Genomic DNA, 20,652 nt, shown 5'->3' with positions numbered 1-20,652 from the left:
CCTAAGATTCTTCATCTTTGTGTAAAGTGTACATACAACTTTGCAAAAGAAAGAGCTACTTAATAATCAGTTTTCTTACATTTCTAAAATGCCATAATCTACTTTTCAATTGCTCCTCTCTGCTAATGAAATCAAACTTGATATTTATCAAGTTAGCCTCGACCTTTTTCTTATTACAAGTACTCCTGTTGCTCAGTTTACTCTAACAGTATGTTATACGTAATTATTTTTGTTTGTTCCACCTAAAATTATAACTGGCCATCATAGCTTACAGATTTCTGTACAGCAACAGAATATGGAAGTAGCATTTTATTGTTAGTGTAAGTAACTAAACTCATGCCTCAAGCTGCTTGTTCCCATTGTCCATCAGGCTCCAGGGTAATAAAGGGTACCATCTGGCTTTTGGAGCTTCCTGTTGTACATGAAGATGTTTGAGAGGTTTTATCGTTTAGCCTTTTTGAGTGCTCAGGATGCAAATGGTTCTGGGGTGAATGGGCCTTGCAAGCGGCTAGACGGGCAATGGCAAGCCTCAGCTGAGCCTGATTCATAGTGACAGTTCTTCTGTCTGCAATCCATAGGAATTTGGGGGACAAAAGGAGGGCACCACTCACTGATAATTTATGCACACTTAGCATCTTCAACTTAGAAGCACTTTGTTCTTCCAAATAATGCTTTTTCAAATGTGGGTGGTCAGCTTTTCTTATTATTTCCTTTTACCAACTAGACTGTAACCTTTGTTTCAATTCCACCACCTCTCCACACTCCCCCCACCTCACCATCTCAGCTTTGCCCATGTGTGTATGTGTAGAGTGTGTGTAATGTGTGTGTGAACAAAAATGTAAAGGAAAGTGTGTGTCTGAAGTCTGAATGTCCCTGTTGGACTTTGATGGATTTCTTTCGTGCTCTTTACAGAAAGAAGCAGATGCCATTGATGACACTCTGAGTTCCAAACTTAAAGTCAAAGAGCTTTCGGTGATTGATGGTCGGAGAGCTCAGAATTGCAACATTCTTCTGTCGAGGTATTGTTGATGTTGAATAAACATTCCTAGTAGGACCAACATTTCCATTCTGTGGCTCAAAACCTCATGTTAGTGATTTTGTTTTAATTGTACTCTGCTGAGGTACAGTTCTTTGTATTCCCTTCTGTTAAAATGAGAACAGCTCTTGGTGCTTACTTTTACTAGTGGAACATATCAGAGCTGAATGCCTTCTTTCCCAAAGCTTAATTTCCACAGACCTCTAAATTTAAAAGCAGAACATCTCAAGTCAATCTTTTCTTCCCAGAAAGCTGTAAAATGGACTTGACTTTTATTTACACTTCTTGGCCTTAGAGATATTTTGATCATTTCGTAGCATTGTCTCAGAATCAGGACCAACAGATGAAGGCTGTTTTATTTTGCTTTCTAAAGTCACCTTTTTACATTTCAAGGTTATATGATTTCACGTTCTTTTTGAGCATTTTTATAGCTAAAGGATATGTAAATCTCAAACCTCCATGAAATGTTAATTTTCCCCGTTCAGCCCTGTTCAGAAATCTTTCTTATAATTAGTGAACCATCACAGCCTTGGAACTTGAAAAGAAGAAAGGAAATTTGGGAGCCTGAAATCTGATTGCAGCTTTGGGCAATGTTGTCAGGTTGTTCTGGGATGTCAAATAGCTTTTCTTTATCTAGTTTCTGCTTTTCTCTAAAAGAAACTTTCACGTTAGGCAAAGACACCTAATACTTACGGAGTGAGTGAAGATATAAAGAATCTTAAATGTTGGGACTTTAAAGATAAGTTACATTCTGGAAGAACTGTTGCATATGCATTGATGCTAGTATAAGTTGACTTCTTTTTCAGGGAGAATGAAGAGAGGGAAAGTAGTAGTACTTATTATTTCAATGTACTTAGAATGAATTTCTTTTAACACAAAGAGCTGCTGCTTGGTTTTCATCATGGAAGTTGATTCTTAGCCAGATGTGTATTACTTCAGGGAGCAAATGTTTCTTTCAGTGAAGAGAAATCGAACCTTAGTGAGATCTTTGAATTTTAATGCAACTAGTAAGGTAACCTGAACCATCCTGTTAGCGTTTTATTTCTGCCTCTGGCTGAAAGCTGTGTAAGTGACCAGACCCTGTCTTTATTCTGACTTTTGTTTCATGAACTGTGCTAAGGTTAGATAGAATATCTATCTGCTTTAGGAAGACATCACTGAAAATAATTTGAAGGTCAACTTATTTTTCTTTTACAGTAACCCCCACCCCTTATCCACAGTTTCACTTTCTGTAGTTAGTTATTCATGGTCTAGTACAGTAAGATATTTGGAAATAAACTGCATCCACATAACCTTTATTACAATATATTGTTCTAATTGTTCTATTTTATTTTTAGTTATTGTTGATATCTCACTGTGCCGGATTTATAAATTAAACTTTATCATTGGTATGTATGTATAGGAAAAAAAACATAGTCTGTGTAAGGATCAATACTATCCACAGTTTCAGGCCTCCACTGGAGGGTCGCGGAACATACCACCCTCCAATAAGGGAAGACTGCTGTACAGTGTAAACAATTCATTTTGTTACCTTTTTATAAGTAGTATTTCTAATAGCAAAATTAAATTAATTTGGGGAAAGTTTCGGAGATTTTTTTACATCCTAGAATTTCTCTCTATGTTTTATGCTTGTACCGTCCAGATGAATGCTTTAAAACACTTGGCAAAGGGAGCTGTCAGGGAATTTCTATAGTGTTGAAATGCCTTTAGAGTGAAAACTGTGGCCTCGTTCCTCATTGACGGATTCTTCAGTAGTACTAAGTATCAACCAGGGTAATTAAACTAGATATAGATAAGGTTACATCTCTTTCTGGCAAATTTCCCATTCTATTATTTAGGGAATTAGTTCATATTTGTGATTTGTATGTAATTCCCTTGTAACCTTAGGCACTGACACTTTTGAGGTAACTTAGAACTTGAATGTATCTAAACTATCTTAAGACAGTTTTAAGAACTGGCCTCATATCTGTCCGATTATCAATTAAAATTCAGTTTAGTGGATGCGTTATTACAGTGAGCACAAAAAGCGTGTTGTTGAGATCAGGAGTTAAGGACCAGCCTCGCCAATATGTTGAAAGCCCATCTCTACTAAAAATACAAAAATTAGCCGGGCGTGGTGGTGGGCACCTGTAGTCCCAGCTATTCGGGAGAGGTTGAGGCAGAAGAATCGCTTTAACCTGGGAGGCATCAGTTGCAGTGAGCTGAGATTCCACCACTGCACTCCAGCCTGGGTGACAGAGCAAGACACTATATTAAAAAAAAAAAAAAAAAAAAAAAAAAAAGCGTGTTGTGTGTGACAAAGTAATGTTGAGTCCCGTTTGACCTGCTGGCCATTGGCCGCATTCATCAGGATCTGAAGCCTTCTCTCCCACAGAGGATTCAGTGCTACGTCCTTTTGTGCTCAGAGGTCAATTGTTCTACTCTCTCATCAGGAAAGCACAAAATGACGTGCTAAATATTGTGGTAAAAGTGAAAAAAATTAGGCAAATTTATCATTTGTGTTTTATTTAGTTTTTTAACCAATCAGCAGTTTACTTTTCATTCTTCCCTTTTTCTTGGCAATTTATTACTATGCACAAAAGGAGCTGGGGCATAAAAGGAGGAGAAAGAAGTACGAAAACGTGTTCAACACTTTTTTTCTTAGACAGTCACCACTTCGGAGCATTTATTTGCCTGGCACTGTGCTGAGTGCCATAGGATATACTAAAAGTTAAGATAATATTGCTGCCTTTGAAAGCACATGACCGATTGGAAAAGAAAAATGACACCTGTGAGAAGATTTGTGCACAGTTCAGGGCTTACACTGGTCTGACTGAAGGACACAGAGCTCAGCCGTACAGGAGGGGCACCAGCAGGGCTTACTGTAGAAAGTGGGCCTCAAAGGCAAGGACTGTTACATGACGAGAGGAGACCAGGAAGGCGATGTCAAGGAGGCGTGCAGCAGCAAAGATGTGGGAGGGACGTAAGCATAACTAGTAAAGAGAGCCCTGCAATCCCGGCAGAGAAGTATTAATTGGATTGAATGAAACCAGGCAAGAGAGCCGGAGATTCAGGACTTGTGCATTTATAAGGGCATGAGTCAGCCCAGGATCACATCATAGCCTCCTCATCTGTAAAAAAGATGAGAGTAGCAGCCCTGCAGTGGCTTGTGAGAATTTTACCTAGGATACGTGCAGCCCCTGAAGGGTGCCTGCATGGGTACTGCCCTGTCAGTGTCCTGTTTATGTATCCATGGGATCAGAACTGGTACCGTTTGTTCAGGAGGACACCATGTGTTTAATAAAGTTTTTTAGTTTGGGCTTTCAGTTTCGCAGGACAGGTTAGAAGGGGTTAACAGCTGGACCAGGGCAGCCATCAGATAAGGGTCTCTGTTGTCCAGGTGAGACTTGATGACTGAGGGACAGCTTCAAGAGAGATGAAGAAGCCCTTGAAGGCTGGTTTTGTGCTTGGGGACAATGAATAGGAATGTTTCAAAGATTATGTCAGCATTTCCCACCTTCCCACACTTACTATCTTTCTTTCCAACTTATTTCATTCCCAGAGGCTGGTGAACTTCTCTATTTCTTATCTTGCTATCTAGGGATTTATTTGCTGGCAGTGCCATCATTACACCAGAGTTCACCACAGTGAAAGCCTGTGGTGTATTCCATGGGCTGTATTTTAATGAGCGCTTGTGTTCACAGTATTTACAATTATGCCTTAAAGGTCTTCCTCATATTTTACAAATGTCAGTGGACCCTTTTGGTCAGGGGCACCTGCCACAGCTTTGTCTGAAGCCAAGCAAGGCAGTTAGAAAGAGGCCAAGTCAGGGAAGAGGTGCCGACTCTCCCCATGGCTGAGTGAGTAGGGTATTTGCAGCCTGAGTGACCAAATCATTTGAAGCTCTCTGAGAGAGACAGCCTAAAAGGTGTGCATTTGAATGGGGAGTCCAGAGCATCAGGGACCAATGCCTTTCAGGGGAAGAGAGTAAAAGGGGCACATCTTAGAGAATTCATTTCTCAGGCCCTCAGGGAATAAGGAACTTTTCTACTGTGTATGGGTGACATGTAGCAATTTAAAATTTACTCTGTTTTATTCCCTAAAACAGGCCTCTCTTCCAAAGGGGTTGGGGGAGACAGAAACTTGGAAGCAGGATTATATTGCAAAATGAGCCCACCTAAAACACAATTTTATGAAGTGTTCTGCTGTTCTTTTTTTTCCAGATGCTCACTTAGCACGGCAGCCTGGGTGTAGTAAACCACAAAAAGCTACTTTAAAGTAGGGGGATTTGGCCTAAATCCACTGAAGCAGAGCTAAGGCTGATCTAGCCATCCATCCTTATCTTAGTTACGCCTGGATGTTCCAATTCTCTTGGCGAATTTTTGAAATACTTGAGTAGAGCAGCCCAGAGTTGAATACTGTTTTAAGATGGCTGGTTTGTCTCCTGCCTAATAAAGAAAGGTAGAGTAGATGTCTCCAAAGTTGCCACCCTCCAGCACTCTAGAAGAGTACCAAACTTCAAAAACAATTAATTACAGAGATTAAAGACTGATTCTGTGGATGACAGATGATACTAAGAACTCTGCAACCTATAGAACCATCCCCAAAAGGTGGGGTACCTTTCTCCCCTTTCCCTTAAGATAGGGTTTCTTTGTCTGATCCAACAGGCCTCGTGCATGGCGTTTTGTTGACAGGTAGATTTTCTTAAGTACTAGCCATTAAAGTCTCCAGTCTGTTTGTGGGCCACATTAAGAGAAACCAAAATTGTTTTGAATTAGAGCTGGTGTTTAGTCCAGACAGCCTCTGGGGGTTGAGGAGCATAAATATATACAATTTCAAAAGCAAGAAGTTCTGTGCTCCATATGGGGAGCTAATGAAATGCAAATCTGATACTTCAAGTATTGTTCTCACTCTGATTTTCAACTCCTTTTCTTTTAAATGCAAAACAGAAGGACTCAGCAGAACTACGCCATAAAATGGTTTCTTCAACTCGGTGTGAAAGGACACAGAACTAGTTTATTTTTTTTTTTTCTTATAAGCAGAGCTCTTCTCGTGATTATAGATGTTTTCACAGCCAGTTGGTTTTCATCATTGGCAGTTTCAGCCTTCCCTGTTGTTACTGTTTCTTGGCCTGGCCTTGCATGGCCGCACAGTGGTGTTTACACTTAAATTGACTCGAGGGCCTCTAGTGTCCTGGAATCTAGGGCTACCCAGTTGAGGCCTTGATCCTGTAATTTGGTTTTCCCACTGTTGTATACTTTACCCATGCCAATAGCTAAATTGTTCCATTTAAGTAGGGGGGGATTTTCTAACATTGGTATTCTGGGAAACATGTTCATGAGGCAGTAATCGTCCCAAGAAGGATTAAAACCATCTGAAAAAGTCTACCAGGGTGAGGGTGGCTGAAACGGCGTGAGGGTTATAATGGCACCACAGCTGAGAGGAAGTGATAGAATGGGCCTTCTTTGTCAGCTTGAACAATTTCGCATTTTGCCTAGATGCCTTTTTGGGTTTGAGAACATGAACTAGAAGAGAATGGTATTATTACTGTAGGAGTCCCAGATTTTTTCCTTCTCTTCTCTGCTTAATGACACATGAAATAACATTCAGTTTAAATAGCAGGGTGGATGGTTTGAACAAAATCATGTCCCAAGTCTAGAGAAAAAGATAAGCCAGAGGCATCCTTGGTGGGGTGCCTCATCCAGCTTCACCTGGGGGTTCTTTTCTTTTACACTGCCTTTGAGTGCACGCCTTCACTTCCTCAGCCCTCACCTTCATCTGCAAGCCCATGGCTGAGTGTGTGCTTTACACACCTTTGTGTCTTGAGGGCTGCATCATATCTTCTGGTTCTCCCAATGACTATAATCACTGTTAAGAACCTCATCTTTGGCCGGGCGCGGTGGCTCAAGCCTGTAATCCCAGCACTTTGGGAGGCCGAGGCGGGTGGATCACGAGGTCGAGAGATCGAGACCATCCTGGTCAACATGGTGAAACCCCGTCTCTACTAAAAATACAAAAAACTAGCTGGGCGTGGTGGCGCGTGCCTGTAATCCCAGCTACTTAGGAGGCTGAGGCAGGAGAATTGCCTGAACCCAGGAGGCGGAGGTTGCGGTGAGCCAAGATCACGCCATTGCACTCCAGCCTGGGTAACAAGAGCGAAACTCCGTCTCAAAAAAAAACAAAAAAACACCTCATCTTCTATTTCCTTCTTAATACCCCCAGGCCTAATGGATGTCATACACAGAGAGGAAACAATGGTGAAATAATGGATATGACAGTGCTTTGAAAAGTGATCTTAATTACCATACTAAGCACTGTTTAATGCATTCTTAGCTGCATATGAACATTTAGGTTACAAAAGTACTGCTACTTTTTCTAGTATAGAAAAGTCTGCCTTGTAGAACGTACATATAGTTTATTGTGTTCGAAAATGGCCAGAAGCTTTGCTAAGCACTTTGCTTAATCCTCATGTGCACACATACAAACACAATGCTTTTTTTTTTTTTTTTTTTTTTTGGGCAGGGATACAGTTATGTAGTTATTACTATCCCTGTTTTACAGATGAGGAAACTGAGGCTTAATAAAAATGTTTTACTGTAGTCACACTGACCAGAAAGTGTCAGAGACTGGACTGGGGCCCAGTCTAATAGAAGATGAGGTCCTTAACTGGGTCACACCAAAGCCCTACCTTCAAAAGTTGCATGTGACATATGTACATCTTCTTGCTCTATATTTGTGTGTTTACGTCTTTATCTCTAGTCCTAAATATGACTCTTCTTCAAGAGCACAGACTAAAAGAACAAATCAAGTCATGTAAATATGCCACATTAGTTATGGGTTGTAAGGAAGTAAGATTTAAGAAATCTTACTTACACATATGGGGAGTCATGCCTGTAATCCCTGAGCTTTGGGAGGCCAAGGTGGAAGGATTGCTTGAGGCTAGGGATTCAAGACCAGCCTGGGCAACATAGTGAAACCCCCATTTCTATCAAAAAAAAAAAAAAAAAAAAAAAAAGGTCTCGGTCTAATGCTTACAAATTAAACAAAGGAATGATTCTCTTGTTGCAGCTAATAATGCGATTAAGATTTTTTGCCCTGGGTAAGACTATTGTTACTTTTTCTTTCTTGAGACAGCGTCTTGCTGTCACCAGGCTGGAGTGCAGTGGCATGATCTCAGCTCACTGCAACCTCCGCCTCCTAGGTTCAAGCGATTCTCCTGCCTCAGGCTCCCAAGTAGCTGGGACTACAGGCACGTGCCCCCATTCCCAGCTAATTTTTGTATTTTTAGTAGAGATGGAGTTTCACCTTATTGGCCAGGATGGTCTCAATCTCTTGACCTCATGATCCACCTGCCTCGGCCTCTCAAAGTGCTGGGATTATAGGCATGAGCCACTGTACCTGGCCTTAACATTATATTTTATAGTCAATACTTTGTTGTTCTGACAATCAAGACACAGTTTCCTTATTAAAATAGTAACTCATTTAAGTTGATGGTAGACAGAAAAAGAGAATACAGATTTGTATTTTTGTTTAAATCCTTCCCTAAAAGATTAACTAGATAAGGAATATTTGTATAAAGAGTTTGAGACTGGCAATCAAGACTCTTGGGTTTGTGGTGTACTGTCATTTTTTATGTTTGACCTTGGACAAATCACTTGGCCATTCAGGGCCTCAGTTTCTCTATCTGTTAACAAATGCCTTAATTATGAAGTACTTATACATTTTATTATGCATATTATCTGTTTCTCAGCTTTCTAACAATAACATGAAGTTTCTACCCTTCTCAAAATCTATTTTTTACCTGATAGCAAACTTTAAACACTCCTGACATATAAACAGGTCAGAAATTTCGTTCCATCCTCTCACCTGCAATTCACGGATCCCATGTGTAAAAGAAAACAGTTGTGTATGGGAATTTTCCCTAATTCTAATCTTCCAATCCCTTGCTTAGGAAAAATCGTAGAACATAGCAGCTTTGTCCTCTGTGTAAGCAAAGCATTACAAAGCCCTGAAAGAATGTTAAAGCAGTTTTAAAATCCTATTTTTAGGTTCAATATTGTCAGGAAATAAGCTTTCACTGAGAGATTTTGACAAAAAAAAAAGTACTTAAAAATCAGCAGCTGGAGTAGCAAAATGAATTGTGTTACATTGTAATACTCAAATCAATATGGTTGATAACAAAATATTCTTTCTCCAGGTTGAAATTATCCAATGATGAAATCAAACGGGCAATTCTAACAATGGACGAACAGGAAGATCTGCCCAAGGACATGTTGGAACAGGTGAGCTACCAGATGTATCTCGGAGTAGAAGTGAAAACCGACTGTCAACAGGGAGTGGGATATTGAGAACCTCTGGTTGTTGCTAGTGGATAATTTCCTATCCATGAATTGAGGAGGCTGAACCCAGTTTCCATGTGACTCTGTTAGGAAACTTAATGACCTTATTCTCTCATTGCTTCCCAAACTGATGGGTGAAAGGAAGATCAAGTTTATCAAATGCCTAGGATCCACAGTGTCCCTCAAGCTGCAATTAAGTCTTATACCTTAGTAAATCATATAAATCTACTAGCTCTAGAAGAAAATGTGTGTTTCACAGGAATATGGAGAATCCCACTAGCACTGTGAGATTGCAAACCGTACTACAGAAACTGATTCATTACTAAACTCTAAACATAATTTGTGTCTTGGTCACCAGACCCACAACCATGAAAATGACCTTTAAGCATCTAACACAGTCATCTGTATCTAAATACACATGTGTGTCACAAGGCAGGTTGTAAAAGTCTTGAGGCTAAGTCTTACCTCTGTACATTGTACAGCACCCTCTTGGGTTATAAATAGCCATAAATTTAAATGCTAGGGCTAGCAAGAACAGGAATTACACCCAGGCAGTATACATCTTCGCTCATGGTATCTTTATATAATTTTTATTATCCATGACCAATCAGCCAGTGTTTCTGTGGCATTCCTGTGTAGCCATTCAAGCTATGTCATGGGTTGTTTGGCATCTTTGTCTAGTTGTCCTCAAATAATAATGGGGAAAGTGTTGATCTTTAACATATTCTAGGGATATTCACCTGTCTCGGCCCCCTGCACCTCAGTCTGGGCCTAAACTTTTCTGTGCTCCACGGTGATAGTCTCAGTATGCTATGCTATAAGACTGTTCCATCCTTCTGTCTCATTGTTTTCGGGAAGGGCTCACATTTTGACTGGTTTTGGTCAAGAAACCCAAACTTGTTAGAGCCAGGTCCACCTAAGGTCAACTGTGGGCAGATGCAACTACAATTCCACACTGAACTCGGGGTTGCATCTGTAGGCATGCCCTGCTCCAAGAGCAGAGAATAAGGGTATTTTATGTTGTTAACAGTAATCCTGAGTGGTGAAGTTGCTCTGGGTAGAGTGCCTGTCTATCTGCATGTGCATTTTCCATGGTTCTCATGATGTCCTCAAAGGCCTCAGACACCATGCAGGGAGGAGTGATGTTTGCAGAGTCACTCGGTAAAGGACCTGCCCCTGCCTGCAACCTCTGCAGCTGGAAGAGTCCTGGGGGAAAACCGTCACATTTCCCGTAGAAAAACTTTCCATGCTGTCCTTTAAAGGTTTTCTTTAATTATCAAAATAGTTAATAATTATGTTCTCAAGTCTCTTGGGGTGCTCTGTGTATGGTTTAAAAGGATCCTCTGAACCCAGAATTTATTTTGAGAGCATTTTCTGTCTCCTCCACACACCCTTCCCTCCCTCACTGTAGACCAGTCACATAGTCGTTGCTCTGGGACAGTGGAGCGCAGCTCCCTCTGCCCCTCCCGGGTGACCCTGCCTTCGACTTGCTGCACCCGATGTGCTAACCCAGAGTGAACGACTATGTGTAAAGCTGCTTTAGTCCTCCTGCCTTCAGCTCCTATCGACAAGGTCGTATGTTTTAAAATTCCACAAGATCTGTTTACTGTGGAATTGCATCCAGTGAAATTCCTCCTTGAGGGAAAGGATTTCAGAATCTTGCCAAAAGGGCCTGCAGTGCAAATAGAATGTACTTCAAATAAATAAAAGAAAGAAAACCAGTCTACTGAAGCAGAATCTGGCCAAGTAGGAAATTTTTGACCTGGCCTCTCCTGATAATTCTGTGTGTGTCTTGCTCTCTGGTCATCTCCCACGCTCTTTCTTTTCTTCCTCATTTTACTATTTGTTCTTTACTTCCCTTTCCTCTATACAGCATTCTTCCCAGACAAGTGTTGATGCCGGCATCTCCTTACTCCTATTTAGGATGTGCCTGTTGGCTGCTTTCATCCTCTCCTCTCTTGCTGCTTGCAGTCGCTGAGCTCTAATCTCAGCTGAGAGCTATACACTCTTCTTTCTTGGAACACATATCTTTATCCTTATTTCCAGATATTTGTCTAACTCTCCATCCTCTCTTAAAACTACCCATGCACAGTCCTTTACGCAACTCTCCTTTGAGAGGGGACTGAGTTTTTAGTGTGGCTCCTACTGTGCCCTTTTAGGTAACAAAAGAGATGTAGTGACTGTATTATTCTGAACAGGGGCCAAGTGGGTTTAGCACAACAAGTTAGTAAGGAGAGAGGGGACAGTGCGAATTAGTGAAAGGATCCCTAAGGCTAGAACTCAGTTTCCTTGCCCAGTAGGTAAAAGTCCAAGCTGAGGGGGGCTGGGGTGATGCTTTCCTCTCTCTTTCTCTTCCCTTCTCCTTGTGTTCCTACCTTTTTTCCCTGCACTGAGAAAGAATAAGATACACGGCTGGGCATGGTGGCTCACGCCAGTAATTCCAACACTTTGGGAGGCCCAGGCAGGTGGATCATGAGGTCAAGAGATCGAGACGATCCTAGCCAACATGGTGAAACCCCGTCTCTACTAAAAAATACAAAAATTAGCTGGGCCTGTTGGCACATGCCATTAGTCCCAGGTACTCGGGAGGCTGAGGCAGGAGAATTGCTTGAACCCAGGAAGCGGAGGTTGCAGTGAGCCGAGATGGTGCCACTGCACTCCAGCCTAGCACCTGGCGACAGAGCAAAACTCTGTCTCAAAAAAAAAAAAAAAAAAAAAAAAAAAAAAAAAAAGCCGCCTCGGTGGCTCAAGCTTGTAATCCCAGCACTCAGGCTGGAGAATTGCCTGAACCCAGGAGGCGGAGGTTGCAGTGAGCTGAGATCATGCCATTGCACTCCAGCCTGGGTAACAAGAGCGAAACTCCGTCTCAAAAAAAAAAAAAAAAAAGAATAAGATAGACATCTGAACAGTGTCACCATTTTAACACAGGGAACAGAAATGCCCAGGAGCTATCAGGCCCCTAGACCTATGAACTCCCTGGCATCTACTTCTGTCTTCCCCCACTTCCATCCTATTAGGAACGAGAAGATATCCCTTCCCTTCACTCTGGCCCCATTCCTTCCTTCTAGTCAGGACCCCAGCTGGACTGACTGTCCCCTCCTCTAGATCAGCCCTACTACTATTAGCTCATTCAAGTGTTAGCCTTTAGCACTTGAACACACTCCTACATACAGCTCCTGCGTATATCATACCTACACACCCTGCACACACACACACCTACACATCCCTACACACACACTGTGCGCACACCCCCTGCACACACACATCTTATGCACGTGCCCCTCTCAAGACTCCACATCCCCACCTAGCTGCTGTCTTCTCTCTGGCACAGCCAGAGTTTTTGAAAGCCGCCAACACTCACTTCCTATCCACTCCGCCATACTGTCCTCCTTTCCTCCCTAGAGCTTTTCTCAGGGGCACTTGCAGCTTCCCTGTTGCTGGAGCCAGAGGACACTACGGGGCCCTCATTTCCTTAGTTTCTTGGGGGCGTTGGCACCCGTGGCTACTTGCTCCATGTTGAAATGCTGTTTTCCTGTGGCCCTGTGAGCCAGCAGGCCTCTCTGGCTGCATCTCTGTGGCCTTCTTTTGAAGGTTTTCCCTGTCCGTGTCCTGGCCCCTTGAATGCTGGTTCTCTCCAGCCCTGCTTTTTTTCTCTTGATGACACCTCTTCTAACCTCACTGACACCCACGCCTTCACTAACCTACCTGTTACCACCCATGCCATGCCTCAGCTTCCAAACAGACCTTCCCAGGGCTTCAGACCCTTTCTCCAACTGCATACTAGAAATCTCAACTTGGTTCCATGCAATCATTTTGAACATTAAACTCACCTTCTCTTCCCCATCCCAGCCCACCCTACCTCCAGCCTTCTCTTCCTGGGTTCCCTGTTACATTATTGCCTAAGCCAGAAGCCCAGGCATCGTCTTTGACTCTTCCTCCCTCATAAACCACCATCCATCAAGTCAGGCCAGTTCCATTCAAGTCTCATAAATAGCTCTAGAGTCTGGCCACTATCTCCACCCTATCCAGACCACCATCATCTCTCACCCAGATTACTTACTGTACCACTATCTAATCATGACTCCCTCATATTTTTAATCCCTTGTAATTCTTTTTCCATCCTGCAACCACAGTGATTTTTAAAAAATGTAAACTCACTCTCCTACATGAGATTTTTAAGATATGTTCCAGTGCCTTCAACATAGAGACAGAACTTCTTATAAGACCTTGCTACTTCCTGCCTTTGCCTACTCTGCCCTCTCCCACTGATGTTACCACTGCCCTTCCACCTGCCTAAGTGCTGTGCTGCTTGTTCTAGACCCTGGCACACAGTATACACTCTGCCTGGAAGGTACTCCAGCCTCACACAATACTTCGCTGTAATTCCCAATCCCCTCTCTCTGCTGATGACACCCAAACTAACTGCCTTTCTGAGGTCCCTCAGTTAAATCCAACAAACATTTGAAAACCTACTAAATGAATCATCTAGTTCCAGCATCAAATTCTGGGGAGAGTCTCAAAGTCAAAAAGGTCAATGTTAAAAATAATAATAATAATAATAATAATCTAAGGGCATTTGATCTAGAAAACAGCATGAGTTCACAGGTCTTGCATACACATCCAAAACATATACCTTGAAAGAAAATTATACATGTAGAGAAGCACTGTTTCAGTTTTAAATATTGTTACTATTTCTTCCACATTCCCTGCTCATTTCTTCCAAATAAGATACGAAATTAAAAACATCAAATCCCACTGTGTTCCTCTCACCCAACTCTACAAGAAAGGGGGGAAAGATTAAATTAGATAAACTAGAAAAATAAGAAAACGTAATGGAAACTACCAGTGGAACTATTCATTGCAGCATGATGTAACAGAAAAAAGGCATAGAGCTGGAAGCCAAGAGACCTAGGTTCTATTACTAATCATTACACAAACTTGCTTTGTAATCCTGGGTCAGTGGCTTGTTCTCTCTGGACCTCAGTTGTATCATCTTCTGATGACAGTGTTGACTCTCTAAGGTTCTTCTAATGGTCTGTGAAAAAGAGGTTCCAGTAGAGAACTCACACAATTCTGATTTGAGAGGCAGTAGAGAACAAAAAAAATGCCAGGAATGAATCTTATACCTATAATTTAACTATTTTTAAGTAAAAATGGAAATATTTAATCATTTCTATTGTATCTTAACCTGTGAGCAGAGCTTATAAATTCAACGTGAGTTAACCTTTTATCTTGGAACAAACTAACTGAAAGGGTGAAAAATTACTACATGGATTTAAGTGATAAACCTCAGTTTTAATATTCACATGTACTTTTCAGCTCTTGAAATTTGTTCCTGAAAAAAGTGACATTGACCTGTTAGAAGAACATAAACATGAACTGGATCGGATGGCCAAGGCTGATAGGTTCCTTTTTGAGATGAGCCGGTGAGTTGGAAAGGGCTTAGAATGTGAAGATGTCCCTTCCCTTTCTGAGAAGATTCATGAATTTTCAATTCATGTTGAATTGTTCAGGCTAATTAACTTGGCTTAACTTGAAAGAGTTTTCATTCTAAAACTCTTCTCAAGTCTGAGTCATGTGGAATTTGTTTTGTTTATGTCAGTTCTTGCCTATGGGTAAGCCAGGGTTGGAGTTTCTTCACAATTAGGTCTATTTCTAGGCCCCTTTGGCCTAATGAAGTCATAACTTTTTCTGATTCCAGTTAGTAACATTCTCCTCACCAGTTTGATTTCTTGGGATAGTGTCTCATACTTTCAAGTAGCTTAGCATGGCAAGGTGGTTGTAAAATAGAAAAAATATATATATGTGTGTGGACAAACTATGGCAATGTCAGCCTCAAGCCCACGTAACTGAACAACCAGGATCTAGATGTCAAATCATGACACACGCAAACATCACTAATCGATCATGGCACTCTTCCCACAGAGCCTTGGCAAGCTCTCTGAACCCTTCTCCAGAAAGCCCTGAGGCAGCTACAGCTTTGTAATTGGGTTTGGCATATGAGCTAAGTCGATCTACCATCTCAGGCCTAGAAAATTGATTCCACATTAGAGAAGGACCACTGGTCCTGAAATTCTCAGTGAACCTCAGGGCACAACTTTCTGCCTTAGGGGAGCAGAGAGAGTGCTCACTGTGAAAACAGAGGGAGGTTTGCAGATGGGTGTGAGGACGAGACAATGTGGAAAGGGGATGCTGGAGACCAGTTTTTACTCTGGAAAGTTAAGAAATTTGGGAAAGGTGCAGGGAACTGTCCTTTATTTGCAGTAGGATATTCTTTACATTTTTGTTTCTTTTTATCTCTTCTGCGCTCAGAAGAGTTCTTCCTGGGACTCTGAGGGAGGAGAGAGGCTTTAGTCAACAGCAGCTGGCTCCCACTTTCTTTTAGCAGTTGGTCTTGATTGGAGCTAAGGACTCTGCTGCAGTTGACCAAACAGCCCCTGAAGGTCAGACCAAAATGGGTTCTCCAGGCAAAGTTGGCTTCGTGCCCTGTGCTCCTGTCCATGAGAAGAACTGATGTCTGTGTGTTGGGGGAGTGGATGGGTGTTGGGGAGGTGCTAGGTACCCCCACCTCCATATCCATTATTAAGTAAACGTAGACGTATTAAATGAATATCTATTCGTCCATGTTTGCTCTTACAGAATTAATCACTATCAGCAAAGGCTGCAATCACTGTACTTCAAAAAGAAGTTTGCAGAGCGTGTGGCAGAAGTGAAACCTAAAGTGGAAGGTAAAGTCAAGCTGCCTAGATTGGAAATGATGTTCATCATTACAGCCCACTTAAAAGTGCAGTCCAAGTGCAGATAGTAAACAAGATCTTCTTGGTGATTTTTTATTTTATTTTTTGGCTCAAAATCTTTTAAAATTCTGAGGGATGATTACTTAAGGTCAGTGCTTGATGCACTGGCCTAGGCTCAGGAGCTCATAGCACACCTCCTGGACTCCTCTACAGGGTTGGGCTTTTGACTACATGGGTGCTGGTGAGGAATTAATCTCACTGCTACTAGCATTAAAGCTGTAATTAGCTTCCTCACAACAGATCCTTAGAAGATTTTTCAAAGGGAAGAGTGAGGCTGTTGTATGGTTTGATTTTTAAAATTTTTAAATGTTTGAAATGCAAGCAAGGCAACTGAAGAGCACAGCCACAGACTGCAGGCTGGAATCAGGCATCTGCTTAAGCTCTGATCCCAGTTATGACACCTGCAAGCTATCACATGTAACACATTTGACCAGTTTCTGTCAGTGGAATTGATCAATACTCCTGTTAATCTGACCCATACAAGACAAGTAAGTGTTAGGAAAGAAATATTGGAGATGGGGTTGCTATTCTAGGTATTCCTGAGTGCTTACAACCGATGAGTCACCTAAGAAAGGCCTGAGAAAGGATGGGATTTTGCAGCTGTCTGTGGGTGTTGGTAACAACTTGAGTGGCTTTCCCTGTCCATGTTCTTTGCTTCTGGTTTAAGTGTTTTGAAAGTGCTCTGGGTAACCCAGTAACTCAGTCTTAATATTTTCCATATATGTTATTATGTGTGTGAATTTAGGATGGGTATCACTGAAATGTCTTGATTTCAAACAATGAAACACTTGTCAATCATTGTGTTTTTATGTGTTCTGTTTTGAAGCAATTCGTTCTGGCTCAGAGGAGGTGTTTAGGAGCAGTGCCCTCAAGCAGTTGCTGGAGGTGGTTTTGGCATTTGGAAACTATATGAATAAAGGACAAAGAGGGAATGCCTATGGATTCAAGATATCTAGCCTAAACAAAATTGCTGACACAAAATCCAGCATTGACAAGTAAGTGTGGGATCTTCCTACGCTTAGGGTAGCCAGGTGCAGAGGTCCAGGCTCAGATTTGTCCCGCTCTGGTCCTCCTCAGCCTTCAGGACGCTGCTGTCTTCAGTTTGAACTTCTCTTTCTCACTACTTTCTTCCCTTCTCTGACCCTGATTCTTTTCTAACCTCACTCATGACCACAAGTATCTCACACATTCCTGTTGGACCAATTATCCTTCATCCATTTTTGGTCCACAGGGACATCATCTCTTCCAAGTTTTGCTGTTGTTTTTGTTTTATCCTGCCTTTAAAAAAAATTATTTTTTGTAAACTTTTTATTATAGTATAAGAAGTTCACAAGAAATAATGTTGGGTGTGATGATCTTTCACAAATTAAACACACCTGTATACCCAGCACCCAGATCAAGGACAGAACGTTACCAGCACTCTGGACATCTCCCCAAGACTCCTCTACAGAAAACTGTTCCACAGAAAAGAAAAAAACAAAACAAAACTGTTAGTTGATGCTAAATTATGAACCTTTTTGGATTTTTAGGTTATGTTTTTCTTTTATGCAGTGGATCTATATTAAAAACTTACGATGTATAAATGCATTTTGGCTATTGATATTCAGTTGGTCATTGCAGGGCTCATTAAAATGCTTCCTAGAAAGTGTTCAGTGCTGCATTTTAGGTGAACAGATTCTCAGATGTGAACAGACACCAAGATGTGAAAACGCTCTTATGTCATTAACAGTGTAGGGTCATTAGGCATATTAACTCGAGTTTCCCTGAGAGCTTTGTTTCTCTGAGGTTCTCACTGACTTCAAAGGAACTTGCACAATTGTTTCTAAGGTAAGCTTCTCCATACCCAAGTTCTTTTTAGAAATATGGGCTGTTAACCTTAATTACTTCTAACTAATAAGGTCTTGTACCCTATATTTTCTATAGCGCTAGTGAAGCATAGTGTCCTGGCAATCCTAAATCCATTCTAGAAGAAATAAGCGATGTGTTAATTTGTTGTTTTTGCATCATGTAGAGATAGATTAATGAAGAGCAGCTGTTGTTAGAGCCCTGCCACCTTATTTTTAATGTAAACACTTGATCCTTTTGAGAGCGCTTTCACGTTTGATTGTCCCAATAGCCTGTAAAGTACACTAGCCAAATGCTGTTGTCATATGTTGTCAGAGAAGAAACTGACTCAGGATCAGGTGGCTCATTCACCTTGCCTATGGTTACAAGCAATATGATCGGCCTTACAGGTAGGTATTTGACACCGGTTCTGTTGGTCCAGCCACAGCTCTATTAGCAACAGAAGGATCTTATTTGGAGGTTGTAGTAGGGAATGGCAGATCTTATTTGCGTCTGAAGAGCAGCTACCTTTTTAAGGAAGGGCAGTCTCTTCGACTGAACACATATGAAAGCAATCACGCGCCCCCAACACTTACCAATAACCTGGCACTTACGTGATTATCTGCTTATTTACTGAGGTTACTACAGAATTTACGTAATGTACAAGCCTTTTCAAGCTAAAAAGAACAAGCTAAAACTATTTCTGATCTTTTTCCTCTTTTTTTTTTTCTGCCTTTAATATTTGGTCCCCAAATGCAGCACCCATGCCTTATACACCTGCGTGCCTAGCAAAGTGCTTTGCTTGTAAGCGGTCACTCATTAATGTTGCTCAGTTGAATCTAATGAGATGGTGTAGGTAGTGAGACAGTCAGCAGGAAGGGAGCATTCACTCAGCATTGAAGGCTTGGTTATTGATAATGACCAGGGAAGAATCAAATGTATGGCTGTTGTTCCTTCTTTAAAAGTTTGCATTTAGTCAAATGAGGTAGTATTTGGATAGCAAACAAATATGGAAGATCGGGCCTGGTTTATAAACCTTTCTACAACAGGAAAGGTGTATATGGTTAATGAAATTAATTGAAATGTCTCTCAAAAAGCAAAGCATTTCTCTAAAAAACAAACAAAAAAAAAAACAACCCTCACTCTTGTGATGGTAGCTGGCATTTTGCTTCCTCCTCAGCCCCTTAGATAAGAAGCGCATGGGCAGACAGGTAGTTTCTGTCAACAGCAAAACTGAAATGGAAGCCAGAGCAGTGGCTCATGCCTGTAATCCCAGCACTTTGGGAGGCTGGGACGGGTAGATCACGATCTGAGGAGATCAAGACCATCCTGGCTAATATGGTAAAACCCCATTAGCCTGACCATGGTGGCATGCGCCTGTAGTCTCAGCTACTCTGAGTCAGGAGAATCCCTTGAACCCAGGAGGCACAGGTTGCAGTGAGCTGAGATCATGCCACTGCACTCCAGCCCAAGCAACAGCGAGACTCCATGTCAAAAAGAAAAAAAAAAAAACTGAAATGGTAGGATGCAGCTGAACATATGAAAAATAAATGGCCAAAATTCTTGGCCACTGTTTTGCTTTGGTGGGTGATTGTTTACTAATTATTGAGAGACTGAGAGTGAGAAAAATAAGGATTTATAGGATTGCATTGTCTCTATGAAACACAAGGGTAACCAGAAATGGTTTCATTGTTACAGAAAATTGCTTGAAATCTCTGACTCATTTTGGTTAGAGGTGAGTTGGGAGTATAGGGGCTTAGCATTATGAATTAGCAAACTGCCTAAATTATGGAAAATTTTTTTAAAGAAATGTATTTTTATACTCCTGATTCTAACTTAAATAGGTAAGTAGTTCTTGGTTCTCGATGCTTGATAAAATCAGCAGGGCGTTTTAAAGAATGCCCATGTCTGACTCCACCTCATTCCAATTAAATGAATCTCTGGGGTTGGCCCAGGCATCTGGAGTCCAGGTGATTGTAATGTACAGCAATCAGTGACAATGGGACCAGATGAACACAGTGTTGCCTAATAGATACTGTTATCCTACACCCCTGCCTTTTCAATCCAGGTCAGTCAGAGTTCAGCCCTGTCACCACCAGAGAGGGAGCTGGCACAACCAACTGTTGTAACTACTAAGAGTTATGCAGTTAGGAGCTGAAGTGTTGCTAAATTAGGAAGTGGATTCAGGGCTGCGAGGATATCACATGATGGCAGTTATGGCCCACTTCCAGGTTCAGCCCTGAGAGAGGGGGCTTTCTAACTTTCTGGCCACTCTTTGGTGAAAGCCTATTAAAAAGTATCAGTAGGCGGACACAGTGGCACATGCTTGTAATCCCAGCACTTTGGGAGGCCGGGGTGGGTGGATCACCTGAAGTCAGGAGTTCAAGACCAGCTTGACCAACATGGTAAAACCCTGTCTCTACTAAAACTATGAAAATTAGCCAGGTGTGGTGGCTGGCACCTGTAATGCCAGCTGTGCGGGAGGCTGAGGCAGGAGAATTGCTTGAACCTGGGAGACGGAGGTTGTGCCACTGTACTCTAGCCTGGGAGACAGAGCGAGACTCCATCTCAAAAATAATAATAATGTCATCAGTGAGTTACTACTTTGTACTTTAGACCAAAGAATAGCTGCCCTTTTCAGTGGAATAAACATCCCTCATTCTCCACTCCACCCCAT

General features: G+C 41.7%; 1 protein-coding gene across 4 annotated transcripts in view; it reads left to right on the top strand.

The window, feature by feature from the left end:
* Nucleotides 1-20,652, top strand: part of DAAM1 (dishevelled associated activator of morphogenesis 1) — a 190,174-nt gene that overhangs the window by 157,346 nt on the left and 12,176 nt on the right. For all 4 annotated transcript variants that reach the window (XM_074393177.1, XM_003924387.4, XM_074393176.1 and 1 more), the window contains 5 exons: nt 913-1,019; nt 9,213-9,297; nt 14,674-14,780; nt 15,994-16,082; nt 16,978-17,146. In XM_074393177.1, coding sequence (XP_074249278.1) covers nt 913-1,019; nt 9,213-9,297; nt 14,674-14,780; nt 15,994-16,082; nt 16,978-17,146 — 557 coding nt within the window. The remainder of the gene's footprint in view (nt 1-912; nt 1,020-9,212; nt 9,298-14,673; nt 14,781-15,993; nt 16,083-16,977; nt 17,147-20,652) is intronic.

The sequence above is a fragment of the Saimiri boliviensis genome, chromosome 2, assembly GCF_048565385.1.
Source record: "Saimiri boliviensis isolate mSaiBol1 chromosome 2, mSaiBol1.pri, whole genome shotgun sequence".
Classification (NCBI taxonomy): Eukaryota; Metazoa; Chordata; class Mammalia; order Primates; family Cebidae; genus Saimiri; species Saimiri boliviensis.
Note: the sequence above shows the minus strand (reverse complement) of the source record. Positions and strands in the feature narration are given on the sequence as shown.